The sequence below is a fragment of the Aspergillus piperis genome (genome assembly GCF_003184755.1).
Source record: "Aspergillus piperis CBS 112811 unplaced genomic scaffold BO85scaffold_3, whole genome shotgun sequence".
Taxonomy (NCBI): Eukaryota; Fungi; Ascomycota; class Eurotiomycetes; order Eurotiales; family Aspergillaceae; genus Aspergillus; species Aspergillus piperis.
The window spans coordinates 1775861-1795301 of NW_020291593.1; the positions used below are offsets into that span (position 1 = coordinate 1775861).

Here is a 19441-nt window from a genome sequence, read left to right on the forward strand (position 1 = left end):
GCGACTCTTCCTTCTCAATGCCACCATCTTCCACCACACGCGGCATGATTCCCTCCCTCGCATTGCAGGCATGTCCTGCCCTCCACCAGCAGCATCTTCTGTAATTCCCGGCGCCTTCAATGACAGCGACGACAGCAGCAGCAGCAACACCACAGATTACGGCTCCGATTTCTCCCCAGAAGAAGACGCGCTGCTGACCGACCTGCTCGCCAAGATCGCCCCGGATCGCCACGCGACTCCCCCAGCAGAAGAAGCAAACGCAGATCCACCTCCTTCTCAGGTCCCACCTGTCATTCGAGACATCGAAGACCAGTATGCGGATCCCTCAAGCAGCCGGGTACCTAAGGTCCTTGGGCGCGAGAAGCCTACATGGCCGCAGCGGAATTGGACGAATCGGCCGGGTGGCGGCGGCGGCAGTGCTGGCGCAAGATCAGCGGCGATTCCAGGCTACTACGGTCATGCCGCGTCTGGTTAGTAGATTCCCTTTATCTCTTATTTATGTGTTATTGTTCGTTCGTTCGTGAGGAGATTGGGACAGGGTAGTGGCTGACGGTGAAACTTCCCTCGAAGCGTTTAGTTGAGCATCCGAATTCGACAGAAGGGCGCGAAAGAGATCGTGAACGCGAGGCAGCTCGTCATCAGGAACGGATAGAGAGGGAGAATAACAATAACAGCAACAGCAGCAACAGCAACAATAATGAAAGTGCCGAGGTGGATACAAGGTCACCTGTGGAACGATTCCGACGGCCTCCGATGAAAGCCTTTTCAGTCACGGATCTGATCTCGCCGGCGTGGTGTGAGCTACAGTATTGGTATACGCTGACCAAGTTTGGGCGCAAGCCGAGGACAGCGGCGATGAAGCTGGGAAGTAAAATCCATAAGACGCTTGAGGATGAAATCTACACCACGGTTCCCGTGGATATCACTACTAAGGAGGATGCGCTGGCCTTGCGGATTTGGAATATCATCCAGGGTTTGCGCATGCTGCGGGAGTTTGGGATTACTCGGGAGTTGGAGGTCTGGGGATTGGTGGATGGTGAGCTGGTCACCGGCGTGATTGACCAGCTTTCTTATGACTGTCCTGACCCGGAGCTGGAGGCCACCGCTGCGACGTATTATGCTGATGTTGAGGCGTCGAGGGCTATCTTGCCTGAGTATCAGATGTCGTTGTCGGATTACCTGCTCTCTCCGACTGGGGGTGGGAGGCTTCTGTCGGAGGTGTATGGGCAGGATGATACACCCGCAAAGGCAGATGGTTTGGATATGGACATGGCCAACAGCAGCCAGGAAACCGATAACTTCCCCCACCAGCCACGGATCTACCTTACCGACGTCAAAACACGCGGCAGCGGCTCCGTCCCAACCGTCAAGAGCTCCTCATTCCGACCTACTCTCCTCCAACTCCAACTCTACTACCACATGCTCAACCGCCTCGTCCTCAGCGACGACGTAACCATCGACCTCCTCGCCTCGCGGTACAACCTGGACCCCAACCGCCCTTTCACCGACGCCTTCATCAACGAAGTCGGTGGTCTGAACGACCAATTCTTCGACGCCATGTCATCCCAAGAATTCGACCCCGACTATATCCCCACTCCACAAGACGCCATCGAGCATCCCCAGCGTCACCACCCCTCTTCTCAATCCCAACCCGAATCACATCCTTCCTCCCAATCCTCCAGCGAAGACTCCACCGCCATCCTCTCCACCCACAACACCCTCACCACCCTCTGGACCCTCATGAAATCCCACCTCCGGCTCACCTTCCTCCCCTCCCCCCCAACAGCATCCCCCTCCATCCCCTCCGGATTCCAACCCCGCAGTCTAGACCCCTATCCCACCATTCTCTCTCCACTACTTACAGCGCGATATATCTCGTCGAAGCCGAGTGCGGACCTCCAACCGCCCCGGGTGCTCGGGAGTAGGTCGTTCCTGTTCGATCCGACGTCCATGTCGTCGTATGTGGCGGATCAGATGCATTGGTGGCGCGGGGAGAGGGATCCGCGCGGTGTGGAGGTTATGGAGGCGTGGAAGTGTCGGATCTGTGATTTTAGGGATGATTGTGAGTGGAGGAAGGAGAGGGAGTGGTTATTTGCGAATAGGAGAATGGGGAGGAAGAGTAAGGTTGAGGGAGGTGTTGAGGTTGGTGTTTGATTAGTATATACTACTACTACTAGATGTGTGCGTGATTTTTAGGGGTGTTGGTTGGTTGGTTGGCGTTATGGATAGGGGAATAGACTACTTCCATATAAATACAGAATATAACAGTCTCAGAGACAATGCTGATGAAGATTGAATGAATGTTATATGCTCACGGATAGTAAGTATATCAAGGATATCGACAAGAACCAGAAATACAGACATCACCAATAACTCAAAGAGGATACTTCCTCACCTCATCCTCCAACTCGACCCTCAACCCCCTATCGAGCTGTTCCTGATGCTTCCTATCCAAAAACTCCAACAACACATCCCCATACCTCTCCCTTCCCTTATAAACCGCCACATCATCACCCCAACTCCTCACCGCAGAAGCCAACCTGCCCGGAACATACTCCTCCTCCACAATCTTCGTAATGGGTTCAAAATACGTCCGAATCGTAAACACCACGCCTCCCGACCTCGGCAACCGTCTCAGACTCTGCCTCTCAGACCGGAACCAGTGATTCTCAATCGCCTTGTTCTTCTGCGCCGTGCTCCACGACACCTCCTTCGCGTCCTCGGACCCGATACTATGCGACCAGGGTAAGCTGTCATCGACTTGGATGAAGTAGTTGTTCCGGAGAACAGGGTCTTCTGGTTTCAAGCGCCGGAAGAAATTCATCATTCCCTTTTCGAGTTTCTCGGTGTATTGCGGGACGGAGCCCGAGGTGTGGATTTCGGAGAGTCGCATGCCGTATTTGTCGGAGAGGCGCCAGAATCCGGCGAGGAGGACGGCGCCTGCTAGGAGGTAGTATTCGCCGTCGGGTCGTTCGATCATGATGGCGAGGTCGTCTTGGATGAGGCGCGCGGCGATGGTCATGGGGTCTTCGGGGAGGGGCCGCTGGGTTATGTTGAAGGTTTCGTGGGTGACGAGGTTGGTTAGGCCTGTTGGGGTTCTTTGGAACATGGTTGGGTAGCGTTCGGGGAGGTAGGAGGTTAGCTCTTCGAGGAGCTCGATGGCTGCGTCCCAGGCTTCCGGGGCGGTTTTGCAGCATTTGTCGCCGCGTTCTGCGATGCGACGGGCCTTGTCGGCGTGGTATTTGAGGTAGTGGTTGTCGAGTTCTAGTGAGGTGGTGTTAGTATGTGAAGGTGTAGGGTGTGGGATTGGGGGATGGGTCTCACCAATCCATTCGTCCCAGTTCATGCTGCGTAGACCCATCGTGACGAAGTACTTGCTGTGGATGGTCAGATTGATTGCTGGTTGTAGGTGTGTACTTGGCGGATCACTTACGGTCCATATCTAAATGGTCGATAGGGAATGGGCTTGGTCGTGTGTACATCCCAGTCGGGATACGGTGATGCTGGAGGCCGTTTGAAGTCCGATGGGATCCATTCTACATTACTGGCATCAGTTATATGGGCCTGTCTATGTGGGTTGCTGGAGGTAGCTCACCTCCCGGTTTCCTGGTAACTGCGACCGACTTCTTCTCGAGATCTGGGGTGGATGATCGGGGGACGTCTGGCTTGGATGTTGTCGTCCACCAGTGGAACGCTCGGGTGATGAGCCAGACGCTGATACTGGTTACTGCACTGATCAGGGCAATATCGTAGATGGGAGATTGGCCAAAATTAAGCGATTCAGGAAACATGATGACTGAGGATGGTTCACGGTGGTCGGAAGCAGGTCTGTGCTATCACCATGGCGGAGATAGTCCCGGGATGCCGGGGGATATGATATATGATATATACGAAGTAAGAGAGAGAGAGAGAGAGAGAGAGGATGGAACTAGCTATGCAGATGATGCGCAAGGTGCAAGCGCACCAATGAAGAAGGGCGCTGGGTGGGTTGCCAGAAGGGTTAATGCGATGCGAGAATGAACTCCAGCCAGAAGCTGGGGGTTTGAGATAACAGCCAGCGGGATTGATAGACGCTGCGTTGCCTGCAAACTCTCTTATCATCCGAGGATATCTTTCCCCAATCCGGCAAGGCCACCACACCGCCAGCCAAGCTCATTCGAGCGTTGGCTTCAGCATGACTTCTTCTCTTCTGCAGGCGCGCATCCACCATACGAACAAGGGTAACCGGGGGAGATATCTATGTACAGTAGCTTGAACCCCGCGTTTCCATAGCCAATCTATGCAACGTTTACTGTGACGTCGCTGCGTCTCCGCAGCAGACAGTACTCGCCCCATTTCCGCCGAAGAGGCTCTGGGGTGATAGGCAAATCCGGAGTCCAGATCAGCCGCCCCAGGAGTCCCGTCTGGGATGCGTCCAGGAAGCTATGACACGCCAGCTGCTCCCACTGCGTGTCCTCGTGGATGTAATCTGGCTCCAGCTCGGTTGCCTTCCGGCTCGGGAACTCCGAGTCTACCAGGAAGGAACATTGCGAGAGGTCGGTCTAAGCCAAAGATAAGCATGCGAGAGAGAGAGGAAGGAAAGACCGAGAACTTACGTATTTTCCGAGATCTTCTTCATTGCGATCGTTCATGCCCGTGGGAATCCGCGACGTCCCTTCAAAGAGCGCAGAGAAGTCCGCAGCCTCGGGAAACTCACCGGGAAGCAGTCCTCGGAATTCGCTGCGAACAAATTTGGCCCGCAGGTCGCTGGGGAGGAAGAAGGACGAGGGAAACCGGTACCACTCCTTGCCAAAACACACCGTATCGCCTGGCTGGGCGACTCCGGGCTGTGCCAACGGTTCGAAGACCTTCAGCGGAGCATTGTAGGCGCTCATGATCCCAACAATCCGCAGGAGACCAGAATTGAGGGCCATTAGGATTATTGACATGATCACTGCCAACTTGATCTTCGGTAACATACTCCCAGCTGACACATTGGGGTTACTGGAGCCAACGAACGACAGAATCATGTGGAAGGCAATGGACGCATTGAGCGCGAGGAATGGATATGCTGGGAACATGAACCGCTCTTCCTTATGTGGCTGGGCTGTGAAAATGGCGAACCACATGTAAAACGGGGTGATAAGTGTCACGGTTCGGAGCAAGGTCTGCACACTAGTCGCCTTGGGGCGGAAAAGCGCCTGAAGGGCAAGCAGCGGCGCAGCGGCCATAGCGAACGCAAACCAGATGTTGAAGTTGAGCAGCAAGTTCCGGATGTAGAAGGTCCAAGGCTCAACCCCGAAGATATCGGGACCTCTACCCTCTCCGCCAAAAACGTTGTACGCCACGATGTTCCAGGGTACAATAACAAGTTTACGCAGGAAAGCGTAGTCTACAGCAATTTCAAGAGCCTGGGAGAGTTAGCTAAGACGCAAGATGGGGAGGCCATGCAGGAAGTCATACCAGAATTACAAAACACCTCATCGCGCCATCCAGAACGCTTAGGACCATTCCTCTCACGTTTGACGACAACAAGCTGATAACAACCTCCTCCAATAAAAGAGGAAGCATGAGAGCCCCAGCAAACGGCCAGCCGACAATCGCCCCGAGCCCAAACCACATGATTCCCTGCGCCGTTTTCTGACCATCGCGCCAATCCAAGAACGCCGTCAGACCCAGCATCGACATATACATGGTGAAGCTAGATGGTAGGAAGGCGGTTGATGCATGGAACATGCCGGGGGTGAATGCGACGACCATGAGGAAGAGAAGGCCGATGCGGGGGCTCAAGGTGCGACAGATGGCGGAGTAGAGACGGGTCTCGCAAGCAGCGCACACCAGCGCAAGGAAGCATCTGATCGCATAGAACTCTGCAGACTTGCTGCTTAGAGCAAACGATCCGATTTTGCCTACCAGGGCATGTGTAGAGACATACAGCCAGCTTCGGATCGAGTACACCGGAGAGTACTCCCACGTCTGAAGCCCGTATCCATGGTTGAGATAATGCGTTGGTTCCCAGAAGTTAAAGACTTCGTCACAATCCTGTATCGGCGCGTAGAGGGCTGAAATCACATTGGTGATAATGCAAAGGTAGAGTGCGATGTTCAATGGTAGGTAAAATGGCGGCGGCGGCGGCCTTTTAGAATAACACGACTTATTAGCAGTTGCGGATGGAAGATGCCAGCTGGAGGAATACTCATACCGTTGTTTGGTGCGCGGAGTAGGCGCTGGCCCCTGTGGGGCCTCGCCTGTCCTCCGAGCAGGTGCCATTATAGCTTCTAGGAATGATCCACGGATGATGAATCCTCCTGTTGTCGCACTTGTGCTTGACGCCGTCGAATTGACGCGGTCGGAAAGAGAGTCCGGAATGAGTCCCGCGAGGCGGAAGAAGCGAGCAGCGCCGCTTATCGATAAGCGGCACCACGGCAACCCGCTTCTCCAGAACGAAAAAAAGTTCCCGTCGCAGTTTCATCACTCCTCCATTCCACCTTTTTCGCTTGTTTTTGGGGTGACTGTCCTTCGTGGTCCTTGGAGATTTCAAGATGAGTGATAACCAGTCCCCTGCTCAGCCTCTGGGCTCTTCAGAAGTCCCCAATGAGGGTCCTCCTGTCAAGAGACCCTGCACCATCGATACGCCACCCATTGCCTTGACGCCAGCGGACGATGGAAGCGATTTCTACAATACTCCCTTGGCTGTCGGGACACCAGCGGACAGTAGCGCTGTGAAGGACCAGGTCGATAGCGCTCAGAATCCGACCAGTGAGCCGGATGCCGCTTCACAAATCCATCCCCCCATTCCGGGTTTGAACCTGGTCAATGACAACGTCAAAGATCTGCAGCAACCACAGACGACCACAAATGCGGCCGGCGAGCAGAGCGATGCTGTCTCTACCAACCAGTCTGCTCCCGAACAGGCTGAGCCCGAGAAGATGAAGGAAACTAAGGCGGAGCCCGCTACCGATGCTATGGATGTGGATGCCAATGAGAAGCAGGAGACCCAACAACCAGCGGAGGCACCTGCCACTAATGGTGCTGAGGCTGCCCAGGAAGAAGAAGAAGACGACGAGCACCCCGAGTGGGAAATCGATTCCTCTCCCTACGAATCCTCATCCGACGACTCCTCCACAGACTCTTCCGATGACAGCGACGACGACGAAGACTACCCCATCCTGAGCCCCGAAGAACAAGCACGGATATTGATGCAGGCCGAACTTGGCTCTGACGACGAAGGCGATGGAAAAGGCAAAACCGGCGGCCATCTGAGAACAGCGAACGAAATGCCCGAAGAAGCACCTCCCATTCCTGAGGTTACCATTACACCCGAGATGAAAATTGTGCATCTGGGTCAGGTGGAGGCGATCGTTGAGAACACACTCCTTATTACTGCCAACACCAGCGGAGAATACCAAGTGCTCGAAGCCGGCTCGCTACTCTGTCTGGAGAACCGCAGTGTCGCCGGTGTAGTCTCCGAGACTCTCGGAAGGGTCGAGAACCCTCTGTATGCCGTTCGGTATCCGACCGCGGCCGCCATCACCGAGCGTGGCCTGTCCAAGGGAACGCATGTCTACTATGTCGAGGAACACTCCACCTTCGTCTTCACTCAACCCCTCAAGGGCCTGAAGGGAAGCGATGCCTCCAACTTCCACGACGAAGAGATCGCCGAGGATGAAGTCGAGTTCTCCGACGACGAAGCTGAAGCAGAGTACAAGCGCAAGCTCAAGCAGAAGCGCCAGGAAAAGAAGGACTCTCGGAACGAAAACGGCCCAGCAAGAGGCAGAAGAAACCCCCCAGGACCCTCCAAGCTCGGCCAAAGCGAACTGAACTACGACGACAACCCTGTTGACGACGGCTACACTCCGCTGGCCCGGCCGAAGAACCTGCACGAGATGATGCGCCAACAGGAAGCCCCCGTTGAAGCCGACGGCCACTCCGGCCACTCCGGCCCCAGCAGAAACAACTCCGGCTTCCGCGGTGGTGGCCGTGGTCGTGGCCGAGTATATGATCGTGGAGGTCGCGGTGGTGGTGGCCGCGGTGGTCGTCCCTCCCACGAGTCGGCTCCTCACCATCAAGATCGTCAACAATCATACTACCAGCCCCAAGCGCAGGCCTCTCATCAGTCTCAACCTCAACCTCAACCCCACGCCTACCCCCAAGCAGCGTACCCCACAAACCCGCAGGGTGCATACGCTCTCCCTCAGCAGTTCCCTCCCTTCGGAGCCTTCCAGCCGCAACAACCCCAAGCGTACGGACAAGGTTCTATGCCAACAGCACCGTTCAATTTCCAGATGCCTTTCCAACAGGCCTATCAACAACCGAACCCGTACCAACAGCTTCCTGGTAACGTGCACATCAATCCCTTGTTCCTGGCTGCCCTACAGCAGCAGCAACAACAGCAGCAGCAACAAGTACCGGGACAACAACAACCGCAACAACCGACGATGAACTTTGATCAAGTGAAAGCACAATTGGATCTTCTGCGGCAATTAAGTAACAACCAGAACCAGAACCAGGGACCTCCTCGTTCGTGATTTGTGATGATATGATTGATTGATTGATCTATATATTGCTATATGCGTTCCCTTTTGGAAATGGATCCTGGCTATTATTCTCTTTCCTTTTATTTAGTTATCCGGGTTCGGTTGCATTTTTGGAGCTACTAACTGGGCATCGTTTTTTGATTCGGTTCCGGATGGGTAATTAAAAAGTTTTATCTCATTCTGCACTATCGCTTCACGCTTCTTTAGAACTTCCAATATTATCATGGTCCGATGTACGGCGTACAGTGTACTGACATACGATACAAATGTCTCTGGATATAATTTGTGGGAAATCTTTCTGAGTTTGTTTATGATACAGAAGAGTAAATTGTAATTAGAAGGCGTGATAATGCTATGCCATGCCATGTCATGTGTAATCGAGCTCACGACTCGTTCTGTTTGGCACTCTTCGCCAATACCCAGAAATTCTCCAGCTTCGCGCGGGCCAAGACATCCTTAGCTTGGGAATCCGTTTCACACACTCGCGCACCCAGCCATTTCCGGAACGCGCGGGTCTTGACCTGACCTTCCCAGACAAGTTCGCAGGTATTGTGACTAAGGTCTTTCAGTTCCCCGGTTTGCTCGTCTTCAGCTGCTAGCCAGGCGGCTTGGGCCTCGCGGTTGCCCTCGCGCACCGCGTTCGGGCCAGCGTTCTCGGTCCAGTCAATCCGGTTCATCATGAGCTTTCTGTAGTTGTTGATAGAGTGGGAGCCTCCCTCGACAATCACGAGGTTGAAGCGAGGGTGCATGACGCATACTCCTGTGAGAGCGTTCTGTTCGGCATTCTTGCTAATCTTAAAGCGGTTTCGCCCGTTGGCGAGGCTGTCGATTCGATACACAGTCATTTGAATACCCTTCTCCGCATCGGCCTCCTGTTGCCGGGCAAGCTTCTCTCGACGTTCTTCTTTAGTAAGTTTGCGCTCCGCGTTCGCAGTCTCGTGTTTCTCACGACGTTCTGCGATTTCCCGGTTCACGCGTGCCTCCACGGCCGTGGGATCCTTGACGGCCTGTTCACCCAAGACTCGCATCAGGTTCGATTTCTTGACCTTTGGTGGAGGTGCTGGCTCGAGACCCAGTCGGATCTTCGCTTGTTGTTCCTTCAGATCTGCCATGCGGCGCTGGCGACGGATCTTGGCCTGTTCCTTTGGCGTGAGATACATAGGCTTCTGTGCTGGTAGTAGCTTTTCCTGCGGAGGATCGAGAAGAACTGGGTGTTGTACGTATTGCGTGATGATCGAGTCAGGCGTGTCGATTTTGAGATTTTGTTCATTTTCAATGCCAGAATAGTCCTCGCCGTTCACCAGACCTTCGTCCCACCATTCAATTGCGGGAGGGGCTGGCACGAGGAAAGCCTTCTCAACGTCCAAGTCTTCATCGATACCCGCCTGCCGTGCTCTTTCCGCAATCCGCTTCTTCATAGCTTCCAACTGAGCCTGCCGACGGAGAGCGGCGGCCTGCTGTATGTATTTGCCCTTCTGGTTGAAAATGAGCTGTCGCGTTTGTCGGGGCTTCGCTACTGTTGCTTTCGGACCAAGGTTTGGATCAAAGTATGGGTTGTTCTTGATTTCCTCTATAGACGGCCCCGATAGATCAAGTCCGGCTCGATCTGGCCTCCCCGCGGTAGCTGGCGATTCTGTACGTCGGGTCTTGTTTTGGGAAGTCTGCCGTCCTTTCGCACCCCGGAACTCGAGTGTATCGGAGAGCAAAGCGGGGTGAAGACCAACATCCAGACCACCTCGAGCTCGCGACGAGCCATCGTCTTCATCTTCGAATGGAGGAGGTTGAGGCGTCGGCGTAGGGGCGGGTCGTTGCGGAGGAGCAGCGTTGGCGCGACTGGTCGCTGCTGCCACTCTAGCTTTCATTTGTTCCAATCTCGACATGGCTGGACTGGCAGCAGGAGGCGTTGGGCTGGCACTTGATGCAGCCGGCGTAGGCGATGGCGATATACCCTTTGCCGCTTGAAGTCTGGCACGCACCGCTTCTGCTTTTGCTCTTGCTTCGGCCACCATCTTTTCAATATCAACCTTGCCCGCGGCAGGTGCGCCTTGAGCAGGCATTGGGGATCCATGATTGGAACGAGGTCTTTTCTGAGTGTTGTTGTCTTGGTCCTCGGGGTGAGGCCGCTTCAGCATGTTGCCTGATATGTCCGCCATGATCGGAGAGACAAATGAATGCTTCACTCACCCACGGAGATCAGCAGAGCGACCGACAGGCTAGCGATGGGATCGAAGTGAGAGAGTCGAAGAAAGGCAGCTCAATAAGCAAGATCTGGGGCCGGTCGCGAAAAGACGTCAACAATCGAGACAAGGAAAGGATCTCAAATCACGGGGCGCTGCAAGTGCCAACGTGGGTCCGCCGGCGGTGTCGCACGGCATAAAAAAAGTTGGGTGAAACTTTTCGCATCGTCGAGACCGACGAACCCGCCTTTTCTGCTTCCCAGGCCTTTAACCCCCACGAGTCCCAGAATTTGCACCGCCAGCGTCGTTTGTCGCTCAAGCGGCTGCCAGGGGAATCATGACTACTTTCGCTCGGCCTGTGGCCTCCTCCATTGCGGGGATTGAGTTTGGTGTCTACAATGATCAAGACATCAAGGCCATCTCGGTAAAGCGAATCCATAATACTCCGACATTGGATTCTTTCAACAACCCCGTTCCAGGTGGTCTCTATGACCCGGCTATGGGTGCATGGGGTGACCATGTGTAAGGATTCCCTTTCTTTGCTTTCGAATACCTTGTGATCGCGTACCATGCGTATGCGAATCGTAGCTAACAGTCTCCAGTTGCACGACATGCCGCCAAACCTCATGGTCTTGTACTGGCCATCCCGGACACATCGAACTCCCAGTTCATGTGTACAATGTCACGCATTTCGACCAGCTGTACCGCTTGCTCAAGGGCCAGTGTGTCTACTGCCACCGTTTCCAGATGAGCCGAACCAACATCAATTCCTACAGCTGCAAATTGCGCCTGCTGCACTATGGCTTGGTTGATGAGGTAGCTGTTATCGATACGATTGGCGGCAAGGGGTCCGACAAGAAGAAGGCGAACAAGGATGGTGAAGGGTCTAGCAGCGAGGAAGAGGACGACGATGACATTATCGCCCGCAGAAATGCATTTGTCAAGAAATCTATCCGCCAAGCGCAAGCAGATGGAAGGCTACGGGGTCTCATGTCTGGCTCGAAGAACCCGCTCGCTGCGGAGCAGAGACGAGCACTTGTTAGAGAATTCTTCAAAGACATTGGTGCTGTGAAGAAGTGCGCCAGCTGCAGCGGGTATGTTCCTGAATTCTCTACGCGCAAACTTTTGCAAGGCCTCGTCACTGATCCAGGCGCATAGACTCTCCCCGTCGTACCGTAAAGATCGGTCCTCGAAAATCTTCCGAAAGGCTTTGCCCGAGAAGTCTAGACTTACCATGACGCAAGCTGGATTCCAAATACCGAACTCCTTGGTCCTCCTCCAGCAGGCCAAGAAGCTTACTTCCAAGGAGAAGGCGGCGCTTGCTAACGGAGTGTCTGACAATGTTAGCACCACTTCCGAAACACACGGTGCAGAGGAAGAGGTTGCGCGTGGGAATGCAATTGTGGCCCAGGCTGAGAGCAGGAAACAGGCCGTTGGGGAGACCCAGCAGTTCATGCCCTCTCCCGAAGTCCACGCTGCGATGACGCTGCTTTTCGAGAAAGAGCAGGAAATCTTGAGCCTTGTTTATAACTCCCGACCTTTGCCGAAAAAAGAGTCCCAGGTTAGCGCAGATATGTTCTTCATCAAGAATATCCTGGTGCCACCGAACAAGTTCCGTCCCGCGGCACCGCAAGGGCCCGGTCAGATCATGGAGGCTCAGCAGAACCAGTCCTTCACAGCGATCTTGAAGAACTGCGACATCATCAACCAGATTAGCAAGGAGAGACAGAGCGCAGGCGCCGACTCTACTACGCGCGTGCGGGACTACCGTGATCTCCTTCACTCGATCGTCACCCTCCAGGATACCGTCAACATGCTAATCGACCGTGACCGTGGTAACCTCAGCGGACCCGCCGCCGCCGCCGCTCCGATGGGCATCAAGCAGTACCTCGAAAAGAAGGAGGGTCTATTCCGGAAGAACATGATGGGAAAGCGTGTCAACTTTGCTGCTCGAAGTGTTATCTCGCCCGACCCTAACATTGAGACCAACGAAATTGGTGTCCCTATGGTGTTCGCGAAGAAGTTGACCTACCCAGAGCCGGTGACGAACCATAACTTCTGGGAGATGAAGCAGGCAGTCATCAATGGTCCTGACAAATACCCTGGTGCTTCGGCTATTGAGAACGAATTTGGCCAAGTCACCAACCTCCGGTTCAAGAGTCTGGATGAGCGGACGGCGTTGGCAAACCAGCTGCTCGCCCCGTCAAATTGGCGCATGAAAGGATCGCGTAACAAGAAGGTTTACCGCCATCTCACCACCGGTGATATCGTCTTGATGAACCGTCAGCCTACACTCCACAAGCCATCCATCATGGGTCACAAAGCTCGTGTTCTTCCCAACGAAAGAACCATTCGCATGCACTACGCCAACTGCAATACCTACAACGCAGATTTCGATGGTGATGAGATGAACATGCATTTCCCTCAGAACGAGCTCGCTCGTTCGGAGGCTATGATGCTTGCGGATGCAGACCATCAGTACCTTGTCGCAACATCCGGAAAACCCCTGAGAGGTCTGATTCAGGATCACATCTCCATGGGAACCTGGTTCACCTGCCGTGACAGCTTCTTCGATGAGGAAGAATACTACCAGCTGTTGTACAGCTGCTTGAGGCCCGAGAACTCCCACACAATTACTGATCGGATCCAGACTGTGGGCCCAACGGTGATCCGGCCTAAGCGTCTCTGGACTGGTAAGCAGATAATCTCGACTATCCTCAAGAATATCATGCCTTCCGACAGGGCTGGTCTCAACCTGAAGAGCAAGTCCTCGACCCCTGGAGACCGTTGGGGCGAGGGTAACGAGGAAGGTGAAGTTATTTTCAAGGATGGAGAGATGCTTTGTGGTATTCTCGACAAGAAGCAGATTGGTCCCACAGCTGGTGGTTTGATTGATGCCATCCATGAAATTTATGGACATACCATTGCTGGTCGGCTGATCAGTATTCTCGGTCGTCTTCTGACGAGATACCTGAACATGCGTGCCTTTACTTGCGGTATCGACGATCTTCGACTGACCCCGGAGGGCGACCGCGTTCGTAAAGAAAAGATTAGCGAAGCTGCTGCCATTGGTCGGGAGGTTGCACTGAAGTATGTGACCCTCGACCAGACTACCGTGCCCGACCAAGATGCCGAGCTGCGGCGACGTATGGAGGAGGTTCTCCGAGACGATGAGAAGCAGGGCGGCCTTGATAGTGTTTCGAACGCTCGCACCGCGAAGCTCTCGACCGAGATCACCAAGGCCTGTCTTCCGAAGGGTCTGGTTAAGCCCTTCCCGTGGAACCAGATGCAGTCTATGACAATCTCCGGAGCTAAGGGTTCGAGCGTCAATGCCAACCTGATTTCCTGCAACCTGGGTCAACAGGTTCTGGAAGGTCGCCGTGTACCCGTCATGGTTAGCGGTAAGACTCTGCCATCTTTCAGAGCATTTGACACGAATCCTATGGCTGGTGGCTACGTCTGTGGTCGTTTCTTGACTGGTATCAAGCCCCAGGAATACTACTTCCACGCCATGGCTGGTCGTGAAGGTTTGATCGATACTGCTGTAAAGACCTCTAGATCCGGATACTTGCAGCGTTGTTTGATCAAGGGTATGGAAGGCTTGAAGGCAGAGTACGACAGCTCTGTTCGTGAAGCCACTGATGGCTCGATCGTCCAGTTCTTGTATGGTGAGGATGGTCTGGATATTACCAAACAAGTCCACCTGAAGGACTTCGATTTCCTGGCATCGAACTACGTGTCTATCATGTCTCAGGTCAACCTGACCAGCGACTTCCACAACTTGGAGAAGGAGGAGGTCGCGAACTGGCATAAGGATGCCATGAAGAAGGTGCGCAAGACAGGAAAGGTCGAAGCCATGGATCCTGTCCTTTCTCTCTACCACCCCGGAGGTAACTTGGGAAGTATCTCGGAGAATTTCTCGCAAGCTCTTAAGAAGGTAAGACTATCTGAAACCCCAAAACGAGTCGAAGTACTGTGACTGACAACCCTCTTTCTAGTACGAGGATGCCAACCCGGACAAGCTTCTTAAGGACAAGAAGAAGGACGTGAACGGTATCATCAGCAAGAAGGCATTCAACACTCTCATGAACATGAAGTACATGAAGTCTGTCGTCGAGCCTGGTGAGGCCATCGGTATCGTTGCCGGTCAGTCTATTGGTGAACCGTCCACCCAGATGACCTTGAACACCTTCCACTTGGCTGGTCACTCGGCGAAGAACGTGACGCTGGGTATTCCCCGTCTGCGTGAAATCGTTATGACTGCTAGTGCCCATATCATGACCCCTACGATGACCTTGATCTTGAACGACGAGCTGTCTAAGGAGCACTCCGAAAGGTTTGCCAAGGCTATCAGCAAGCTCAGCATCGCGGAGGTTGTCGACAAGGTCCAAGTTAGAGAGCGCGTCTCCTCAGGCAGTGTCAAGGCTAAGGTTTACGACATTGATATCACTTTCTTCCCTGCCGACGAGTACACCGCCGAATACGCCATCACGACAAAGGATGTGCAGAACACACTGCAGAAGAAGCTCATTCCTAAGCTTGTCAAACTCACTAAGGCTGAACTCAAGAAGCGTGTCGATGAGAAGACCCTGAAGAAGTACTCCACTGCTCAGCCTGAGATTGGTGCTTCCGTTGGCACCGTACAGGACGGACCCCGCGGCGCCGATGCCGACGCAGAGCCGGCTGACGACGACGTTGAAGACGACGAGGACGACGCCAAGCGTGCACGGGGCACTCAGAACCGGTCCAACCAGGTCTCTTACGAAGGCCCGGAGGATGAGGAGGTGGACATGGTCCGACAGCAGGATGCTGAAGAAGACGATGACGACGACGAGGAGGGTAACGCCGGCGAAAAGCGTGATGTCGAGATGGATGATGCTTCCGATGAAGAGTCGGAGGGCGAGACAAAGGACACCAAGCTGCGCGAAGAAGATATCAAGAACCAATACCAGGAAGTCACGCAGTTCAAGTTCAACCCTCGCGACGGAGGATCCTGCACTATCCAGCTGCAGTACGACATCGACACTCCCAAGCTCCTGCTCCTGCCCCTGGTGGAGGATGCTTGCCGTAGCGCAGTCATCCAGTCCATCCCTGGCCTTGGCAACTGCACATTCGTCGAAGCCGACCCGATCAAGGGTGAACCTGCCCACGTCATCACTGATGGTGTCAACCTGCTTGCCATGCGCGACTACCAAGACATCATCAAGCCTCACTCCCTCTACACCAACTCCATCCACGACATGCTCAACCTCTACGGTGTCGAAGCTGCCCGTGCCTCGATCGTCAAGGAAATGTCCGACGTTTTCCAGGGTCACAGTATCTCCGTCGATAACCGTCATCTGAACCTGATCGGTGACGTGATGACCCAGTCTGGTGGCTTCCGCCCCTTCAACCGTAACGGTCTTGTCAAGGACGGCTCATCCCCTCTGGCCAAGATGAGTTTCGAAACCACCGTCGGTTACCTCAAGGAGGCCGTCGTTGAGAGAGACTTTGATAACCTCAAGAGTCCCAGTGCCAGAATCGTCGTTGGTCGCACCGGAACCGTCGGTACCGGTGCCTTCGATGTCCTTGCTCCTGTGGCGTAAATATAATGGGCGTGTTGCATTTTCACCAGTTTTCATATCTTTTTGTATATGTGCAAAATCATTAGTTTCTGTATTTCTATTTCTCTATTTTTCCTTTTCTTTCCTACTGTTCTTGTCTGACGTGTCCAACGATCTCTGCAGTTGTCTTTCAGCGGGAATAAGAAAAAAGTTGAAGTTTTCTTACGCAGATCGCATCCTCTATCTACCTTTATTTCAATAGTACAGGCAATCAATAAAAAGAATTTTGAATACTAAGAAAGTAACATTATTATCTCATATTTTTTGGTTGATCGAAGCACGCCTTGTATATATAGTACACTGTGATGACCCAATTGAACACCAGACTTGAAACCGTGGTATCATGCATGCAGGTTGTGCAAGGACTGCTGAGGGGATGAAAGGAAAGCAGAAACAGAAACAAATGCAACCGATCGAATGAATGTATTGACACAATAAAGCCATAAATAAGTTCAGCTTCACTGCGCATCCAGCATCATCAGATCTTCATTATCAATGTCATCATCGAACTCATCTGCATCACCTGCACCATTACGCACTCCATTGTGGGGAGCAGGCGCGGCACCGCCATAAGCAAGATTTTGTGGTACTTCTCGCTGAGCACGTTCCTCCTCCAACTTCTGCTTTTCTCGGTGTCTTTCTATATCAGCCAAGCTCCACGTCGAAATCCCTTCTTGATCCCTAGCCTTGAACGGCTGGGCCATCGTCCGCAGGAAGTTCTTGGCGGTAGCCGCCGCCATATCAGTACTGAGGTTGGTTTCGCTTTCCAGCATGGCCTGATTGATCCATTTGGGGAGCTGGTTGCGCTTCTTCTGAAATCGACGATCAGCGAGCACCATGACTCCGTAGTCGTCCTTTCCGCGTAGGACGCGACCCAAGCATTGAGCGGCGTGACGCATGGCGTCGAAGGAGAGGAAGTCATTTTCGCGGATGCGGTAGTTTTCGCGCAGGAATTCGAGACGAGCTTTCAGGATGCGGGACTCGGTGTATTGGAACGGAACGCCGATGTTGATGACGGCGCGGCCGTAGTGGTGGTCGAAATCGATTCCTTCGGAGACTTTGCCTCGTGCGACGCAGAGGAGGAGGGCGCCTCGGCCGTTGCAGCAAGCTGTTCGGTAGGTTTCGAGGGCGAGGGAGGATTCTTGTGCGTCGGGCGTCTCGACGAGGATCAGTTTGTAGTTCCAGATTGAGTCGAGAATGCCCATGCCCTGCCACATGCTGATGATGGATTCCATGTACAAGTAAGAGGGGAAGAAGACGACGACGCCGTCGGGGGTGATTCGGGAGAATTCCAAGACGAGGTTGCCATAGTTTCGGACGACTCCGGGATCGTTGCGGATTTGGAAGGATGAGGATATCTGCGCCTGGTCGGATCCGCGGGTTACGACCATGGGTAAGAAAGACCGACGAGCCAGTGTCATACTGTAGGACTCCTGCATTACAGCATTAAATCCTAGCATCTTGGGGTACATCTCAAGAGGGGATAGCGTTCCTGAAGTGATAATGACGGAGCTGAATCGGTCGAACACCGGCTTTATGGCAATGGCGGCATCTAAGCAGGTGAAATGTAATACCGGGTTGGGAACGGTTGCTGCTTCTGATTCAAAAGGTTCCAAGATCAGGAGGAATCCTTTTTCATAGGTGGCGACTAGAGTCGCGAATGTTGCTACCTCCTGGAGGGGTTGGTAGTCTTCTATGTTGATAAGCTCCAGAGTTCGCACGAGCGAGGTTAGTCGTTCAGCGCAGAAGCGAAGGGGCTTCCGCTCGATATAGGTCAGATCCTTCACGTGTGTTAGGAAGGAAGGAGGCGTTTCGGATATGGTATGCATGACTTTCATTCGGGTTTTGAGGTATTCGATAAATCTTTTAAGGAAGGATACGAAGTGCTCCGCTCGTCGTATATTTCCCGGCACGGCCTCCTTGAGCAGATCATCCGGAAGGACAGGGTTTGAAATGAACTGATCCTCCTCCCTAGCTTGTTCGGCTGCCTGTAGGCCTTCAACGAGTTTGGAATACTCATTCTGGAGCTTTTCTGCATCCGAAGTCTTCATCTCATTGATCTTGCGTTCCAAATTGTTCGCGCCTCTCGTCGCTTTCCGTAACGAATCCTCCGTAATGTCAATGCTTAGCGATTCAATACAGACGTTGTCGATATTGTGAGCCTCGTCGAAAACCACGATACAATCCTTAGAAAGCTCTCGCGATACCCTCTCAGCGATCTTGGGGTCCAGCAGGTAGTGGTAAGAGTAGATGATGACGTTGCAAAAGGGCATCTGGACAGTTCATGAGTATGCTCGCAGTGGCTACAACTATTCAAGGGTGTCATACCATGCGTCTGGCAGAAAAGTAAGGACATTGTTTATGCTCTTCTCCGTATCTGAGGAGATCATCGAGGGTGAAGACACCTGGGGGAACGAGGTTGTGCGGTTCGAGCAGATCGAGGTTCTGTAGAGAAGTTATAAAATGGCCCTGATCCAGATCGCAAGCTCCATACCTCATGATAGACGCAAAGTTCAACGTCCTCACCGCGCTCTTTCTTCTCCTTGACGAAGCCTGCAGTTAAGCTCCGGCACCTTGCATCGACCACCGCGCCACTCTTTTCCCGCTTGACAGACGGATGCAGACACAAGTTCTTTCGACTTGTCAGACCCAGCGCGCGGAAATCTTCGGTATGCCCAAGTTCCTTAGCCCGGAACTTCATCAGCGCCTTCAGTTCGGCCAAGGCCTTCTCGATCTCGGACATTGTTCGAGAACAATAGATGAGTTTTCGGTGCTCCGGATAGTGTTGTTGGTAGGCGACAATCAGCGAGAGAAGAGATACAGTCTTTCCGGTCCCGGAGGGCATCTCCAGGACACAATGACCCCCGGCATCGAGGGTCTTTTTAAGATCGCACATGTAGGCATATTGTTCGGGATAGATACGAGGATACGGGAAGAGGACGGGGAGATCACTAGCAGATGGAGAGAGTCAGTTGTAACAGCTCTCGGATTAAGCTGAGAGCTACGTAAAGGGTAGTACATACTCGATAAAGAATTTCATGGTGAGAGAGGAGCGTGATGCTCGAGAGAAGATGAGGATCGCCTTTTGGGCGCCTTCGGAGGATCTTCTAGACCGCGTCGACTTTTGCCCAATCGGGAATCGATG

General features: G+C 53.4%; 6 protein-coding genes across 6 annotated transcripts; 3 read left to right on the forward strand and 3 right to left on the reverse strand.

Annotated features, from left to right (window-relative positions):
- The first annotated feature begins 36 nt into the window (after nt 1-36).
- BO85DRAFT_446524 (exonuclease V) lies at nt 37-2303 on the forward strand. Its single transcript, XM_025659524.1, has 2 exons — nt 37-470; nt 578-2303. The coding sequence occupies exons 1-2, from the start codon at nt 71-73 to the stop codon at nt 2152-2154; spliced, it is 1977 nt and encodes a 658-aa protein (XP_025519291.1). The 5' UTR covers nt 37-70; the 3' UTR covers nt 2155-2303.
- Nucleotides 2304-2374: 71 nt separating this feature from the next.
- BO85DRAFT_456889 (dolichyl-P-Man:Man(6)GlcNAc(2)-PP-dolichol alpha-1,2-mannosyltransferase) lies at nt 2375-6249 on the reverse strand (the record flags this gene model as incomplete). The annotated part of the gene is made up of 7 exons (XM_025661481.1): nt 2375-3264; nt 3325-3377; nt 3434-3564; nt 4293-4541; nt 4596-5390; nt 5443-6115; nt 6182-6249. The coding sequence occupies 7 exons, from the start codon at nt 6247-6249 to the stop codon at nt 2375-2377; spliced, it is 2859 nt and encodes a 952-aa protein (XP_025519292.1).
- A 213-nt stretch (nt 6250-6462) lies between these two features.
- Nucleotides 6463-8703, forward strand: BO85DRAFT_195238 (RNA-binding snoRNP assembly protein NAF1). Its single transcript, XM_025654469.1, has one exon. The coding sequence runs from the start codon at nt 6522-6524 to the stop codon at nt 8505-8507; it is 1986 nt and encodes a 661-aa protein (XP_025519293.1). The 5' UTR covers nt 6463-6521; the 3' UTR covers nt 8508-8703.
- Nucleotides 8667-10804, reverse strand: BO85DRAFT_446527 (U4/U6-U5 snRNP complex subunit PRP3). Its single transcript, XM_025659525.1, has one exon. It carries the CDS (start codon nt 10571-10573, stop codon nt 8900-8902), a length of 1674 nt encoding a protein of 557 aa, XP_025519294.1. The 5' UTR covers nt 10574-10804; the 3' UTR covers nt 8667-8899.
- Nucleotides 10805-10967: 163 nt separating this feature from the next.
- On the forward strand, nt 10968-16531 carry BO85DRAFT_414849 (DNA-directed RNA polymerase I core subunit RPA190). The gene is made up of 4 exons (XM_025657660.1): nt 10968-11215; nt 11296-11787; nt 11852-14630; nt 14692-16531. The coding sequence occupies exons 1-4, from the start codon at nt 11031-11033 to the stop codon at nt 16276-16278; spliced, it is 5043 nt and encodes a 1680-aa protein (XP_025519295.1). The 5' UTR covers nt 10968-11030; the 3' UTR covers nt 16279-16531.
- BO85DRAFT_414852 (TFIIH/NER complex ATP-dependent 5'-3' DNA helicase subunit RAD3) lies at nt 16525-19379 on the reverse strand. Its single transcript, XM_025657661.1, has 4 exons — nt 19320-19379; nt 18791-19247; nt 18625-18741; nt 16525-18569 (listed from the first exon to the last, which is right to left on the reverse strand). Exons 1-4 carry the CDS (start codon nt 19334-19336, stop codon nt 16755-16757), a joined length of 2406 nt encoding a protein of 801 aa, XP_025519296.1. The 5' UTR covers nt 19337-19379; the 3' UTR covers nt 16525-16754.
- Nucleotides 19380-19441: the final 62 nt, after the last annotated feature.

Excerpts from the sequence above, each read along its gene's own strand:
- BO85DRAFT_446524 (XM_025659524.1), top strand. The coding sequence starts at position 71 with ATGTCCTGCCCTCCACCAGCAGCATCTTCTGTAATTCCCGGCGCCTTC. Across the intron at positions 471-577 it reads CTACGGTCATGCCGCGTCTG|TTGAGCATCCGAATTCGACA; the intron begins GTTAGTAGATTC and ends CGAAGCGTTTAG.
- BO85DRAFT_195238 (XM_025654469.1), top strand. The coding sequence starts at position 6,522 with ATGAGTGATAACCAGTCCCCTGCTCAGCCTCTGGGCTCTTCAGAAGTC.
- BO85DRAFT_446527 (XM_025659525.1), bottom strand. The coding sequence starts at position 10,573 with ATGCCTGCTCAAGGCGCACCTGCCGCGGGCAAGGTTGATATTGAAAAG.
- BO85DRAFT_414849 (XM_025657660.1), top strand. The coding sequence starts at position 11,031 with ATGACTACTTTCGCTCGGCCTGTGGCCTCCTCCATTGCGGGGATTGAG. Across the intron at positions 11,216-11,295 it reads GGTGCATGGGGTGACCATGT|TTGCACGACATGCCGCCAAA; the intron begins GTAAGGATTCCC and ends AACAGTCTCCAG. Across the intron at positions 11,788-11,851 it reads AAGTGCGCCAGCTGCAGCGG|ACTCTCCCCGTCGTACCGTA; the intron begins GTATGTTCCTGA and ends CCAGGCGCATAG.
- BO85DRAFT_414852 (XM_025657661.1), bottom strand. Across the intron at positions 18,742-18,790 it reads AACTTTGCGTCTATCATGAG|AACCTCGATCTGCTCGAACC; the intron begins GTATGGAGCTTG and ends ACTTCTCTACAG. Across the intron at positions 18,570-18,624 it reads ACTTTTCTGCCAGACGCATG|ATGCCCTTTTGCAACGTCAT; the intron begins GTATGACACCCT and ends TGAACTGTCCAG.